General features: G+C 28.9%; 1 protein-coding gene across 1 annotated transcript; it reads right to left on the reverse strand.

Moving 5' to 3' along the window:
• Positions 1-1,202: 1,202 nt before the first annotated feature.
• LOC108572698 (activin receptor type-1) lies at positions 1,203-4,398 on the reverse strand. The gene is made up of 7 exons (XM_017934970.1): positions 4,383-4,398; positions 3,859-4,050; positions 3,528-3,771; positions 3,176-3,447; positions 2,206-2,846; positions 1,812-2,043; positions 1,203-1,340 (listed from the first exon to the last, which is right to left on the reverse strand). The coding sequence occupies exons 2-7, from the start codon at positions 3,958-3,960 to the stop codon at positions 1,203-1,205; spliced, it is 1,629 nt and encodes a 542-aa protein (XP_017790459.1). The 5' UTR covers positions 3,961-4,050; positions 4,383-4,398.
• Positions 4,399-4,411: the final 13 nt, after the last annotated feature.

Consider the following 4,411-nt stretch of genomic DNA (forward strand, 5'->3'; position numbering starts at 1 on the left):
AAACATTGCATTTACAACAAAATAAATTCTACTTTAAACCAATAAAACTGCTGAAATATCAGATTGTAATAATAAAACAACTGTGAAAGTACTATATCTGTTGTTTATCCAAAAAGAATTTGAAGGAAAAAAGAACTCTTTTAAAAAGCAAAATAGTAAAGATAAATGCAATCGAAATACTAACAAATTTTATGCATAAAACACTTTTTTATACGAAAGACTATGCTAGTCATTAGTTTTTTTACAAACTCTTCAAGATTTGTACATTACATATAAAAATATTACGACGAAAAAGTAATCTTTTGTAAGTAATTTCTAATCTTGTCTATTGTTCGATACTTTCAGTACGGCTCTTAACACACATCAAATGTTTCCTACAGACTGACATTCACAAGATGTAGAAGTTAGTAATTACGCTATTTTATCTTAACAACATTTGTATAATTACTTGCATTGATAATTGTTATTATAACGGTAAAAGCCAATGATATAGCCAAAATATCATTTGCCTACTACAAATGTATATCTCATATAAGACCAATATTAACTACAATTGTCGCGCCAATTGTCTACCATTGATCACATCATGTCTGTCAATTATAATAGATTCAAATATATCAACAGTGCACAGCTGTCGATCTTGGTAGACAATTCAAAAGATTAGAAAGTCTCTCTCATTGAGCTAAAATAGAAATTACAAAAATTTAATTTTTTATATAACACAGTGGTGACAAATTATCTACGTGATCAGCGTATCAAATATAAATAGATATTTGTTTCATTTGATTCCAAAAAGTGGTCAAGATAACTTTTGCCAAATTAGTTAGATTGTCTGAGATAACGTGACCTTACTGTATTTAGAAAAAAAGAAAATTGTATTTTTACAAACTTAACTACTATGTGTACTACACAAGGGTACAGAATGCGCTACACAAGTATTACTCTATGAACTGTAACATATAAAGTTAAACTCATATCAAATAAAGACTAATTTCTTTTTCTTCTTTGTATCAAGTACCATTTTCTAACTTCAGTTAATTATAAATATACGAATAATAAAATAAATGAGTAGCACAAACTTGATGTAATTTTCTTTCATATTGTTGCAAAAAAAAAAGCAAATTTACAGAATAAGCCACAGAGCTTATTTTCCTGATACTAATAAATACGTGCATAAAATAATACATAATTATACATGCTATTTAATCAAGAGACAAATGAACACGTGTGTCATTAGCTGCCAGTTTAACAAGTGTTTTCTTTACTCTAAGAACAGGTAGACGTGCTGCAGGTTTTCCATGCCAACATTCTTTCATTAACTTTCCCAAACCAGCCAACGTCTGTAAAATATATATCATCATGTAATAGTCAATTCTTTACACATACAAAGAATGCAGAAGAAATGTTAAATAAATATCATAAATAAAATGTATACTATTTCTATGTATTAATATTGTTATCCGATGTTTATTACGTTAATTATGCCAAACTTTTCATTCAAACAATTCTTCCTACACATACTTATTACATAATAGAAAATGCTAAAGTATAAAAATTGTGAAATAATATTGAATGTCAGTAAAAACTTATACTTTATAATCTTTTCATGACCTTTTGATTTTTCCATTATAACATTATAAGTTGAAAGAATAGAATACTTTTTTGGCACATAATAAAATTTCTTTTATCTCATATTGCTTCATATCTCTCTTATTTTTAGAAGTGAAAAAACTGTGTAAGGTAAAAAAGTTATCTGATTCCATACAAAGAATAAAAAACCATAAAATTAAACGAAATAATTTGATATTTACTGGATCAGAGTGCCATCTATTAGGAAGGGGTGGTCTATGTTGATCCAAACATACTAATTTTCTCATTTCTTCAATAGAGGGTTCTTGACTATTAGAAAGCCATTCGGAATATGGTGCTACATATTCTAATGCAACACCATTACTTATACATCTTCGGCATACTTCCCAAAGTATCAGTCCTAAACTGTAAATATCGGCGCGTCTAAAATTCTCCAAACATTCAATGTTTATCCTGAAAATATTTGTAATATTTGATTAAAGTTTTAACATATTCTTCCATTTATAACATAAACCAAAATTATACATTATAGTCTTTATTAGCTACAAATTTTTCTAGGAATAATTTTTCATAAGATAATAAGGAAAATATAATCAAGTAAAAAATATTACATACGTTTGCTCAAGAATCTCTGGACTCATATATCGTTTTGTACCTTGTTTCAAATCAATCCTATCTGTAGAAAGGCGTTCTTGTGTTACTGCTAATGCAAAATCAGCAATTACACAACTACCATTAGTCTTAACAAGAATATTTTTAGATTTGAGATTACGATGTGCCATAGCTGGTTTCCCTCTAGTTCCGTGAATTTCCGTGTGTAGATAGAGCAAACCATTGACAATACTCAAACAAATACTGAGTGTTTGATGATGTGTCAAAGAATGAGGTGTTCGATTTAAATAGTCGTACAGTGAACCGACTGGATGATAATGTGTTACTAGCCATAGTTGAGTGCAACTTGCTCTACTTGTCATATCGCTTCCAACGTAACCAAGAATATTATCATGTCTTGATGGTAACAACTGAGAATAGACTTCTGTTTCACGAGCCCAAGCTGCTTCATCTCGTGAAAAATATATTTTTACAGCAACATTTTCGCCATGCCATATTCCTCTCCAAACTTCTCCACCAAATCCACCATTACTGCCACTGCCAAGACATTCTACTAACGCTACTTGTTTAGCCAGTGTTCTTTGTACTAATAATGGCAAACCAGAACCTGATCCACTGGTTAAACTTCTTCCATCCAAATACTCCTGTTTTAATATATCATTTATATTATATTTAAATTAAAAATTGAAAGAATATAATAAAATTCTTTAGCATAAAATAAAAAAAATAGATTTCTTTCATTTACTTTTACTTAAGTACTTGCTTAGAATAAAATTTGTTAAGTTCTTATTTGTTATTTTAGACATGCTACTATATTTAAACAGTTTAGAATACATTAAATTTTTTCCTTTTCATATTTTATAAAGTTAAATGTTACTCTTCCTGAAATATATCATCACCACAGTATATTAGAACAAATCATTCCTCACCTAAAAAACTAGAGATTATTTATACTTTTTACATTATTTCATACCTTCAATGTGCTATCACCAGCTGCAGTTGCTTTAAGTTCATGTGAATGATATGTAGTAGTGGATGTTGGAGAAGAAAATGAGAAATGTAGGATAGATGGTTCCATCTCAGAATCTATAACAAGTTTATTACGCCTTGCAGCCAAAGTCCGTTTTCTGCGTGTCCTACATACCAATAAATAAAACAGCACTACTCCTGCAATAATACAGAATCCAACCATAGGACCCAAAATTGCCAATGTTAATTTAACTGCATAATCCTCTTCAACAACATCTAGAAAGTAATGCACAATTTTATTATAATTTATAAATATGAATATAGAAAAATGTGTGAATGTTGTTGTACACATTTACCTCCATGAGAATCATGTAATATTGGAAATGGTCCACTATTACAAAAATCTGTTTGGCAACATTCGACATAATATTGCACACCTCCTGCAGATCCACTCACATGTCTTTTTTTATTGTTACCATTTTGAATGATACGTGGTGGTATTTGCTTATTGCATATCAATAACATTTGATCTATCAATGAAGTACATCCTCTACTTACACTTTCTGTACCATCTGATTGTCTTACTCTAGATTTCCAGCACTATTGAATAAAAAGAAATATATTAATGTCTTTGATATTCTCTAGTTTAACTTTAGATTTTGCATGCAATAATATAAGAGATATTACAGTGACTGCATTGTAGCAGATTTCAGTATATAAGCAATCTGGTCCCTCGCAAAAATGACATTTAAAACGTTGTTGCCCAGTTGAACTGCTGTTAAAATCCATAATATCTATAGCTTTTTGCGGTTCTTCACTTTCAAGAGAAATATCATGTTCCAATAAAGTAAACTTCTCTTCTTCTCCTAAAAACGAGTCCTGTTAACCATTGAAATATATTTCAAGACATTATGAAAACATTATTTATAATCAATGCATATACAGACTTATATGCAGTTATTTATGTATGTATGTAACCAATTGAGTTATATTATTGAGTTAAGAAACCAATAAGGAAAATTTCAATCAAAAGAATAGTTATGTTATATAAAACATATACAAACTTTGACATTTTATTGTCTATTGCCATAAATGTGTCTGATGTTAGTGTAAAACTTTAAACAAAAAGAAAATAATGATTTTATCTTTAAATTGTTATCAGACTTTTATCTAAATAAAATATTTGTTTAATTGAAAAATGTATTGCCCACCTGGACATAATTTGAATGTCAACGATAAT

The sequence above is a fragment of the Habropoda laboriosa genome, unplaced genomic scaffold (assembly GCF_001263275.1).
Source record: "Habropoda laboriosa isolate 0110345459 unplaced genomic scaffold, ASM126327v1 scaffold22, whole genome shotgun sequence".
Lineage (NCBI taxonomy): Eukaryota > Metazoa > Arthropoda > Insecta > Hymenoptera > Apidae > Habropoda > Habropoda laboriosa.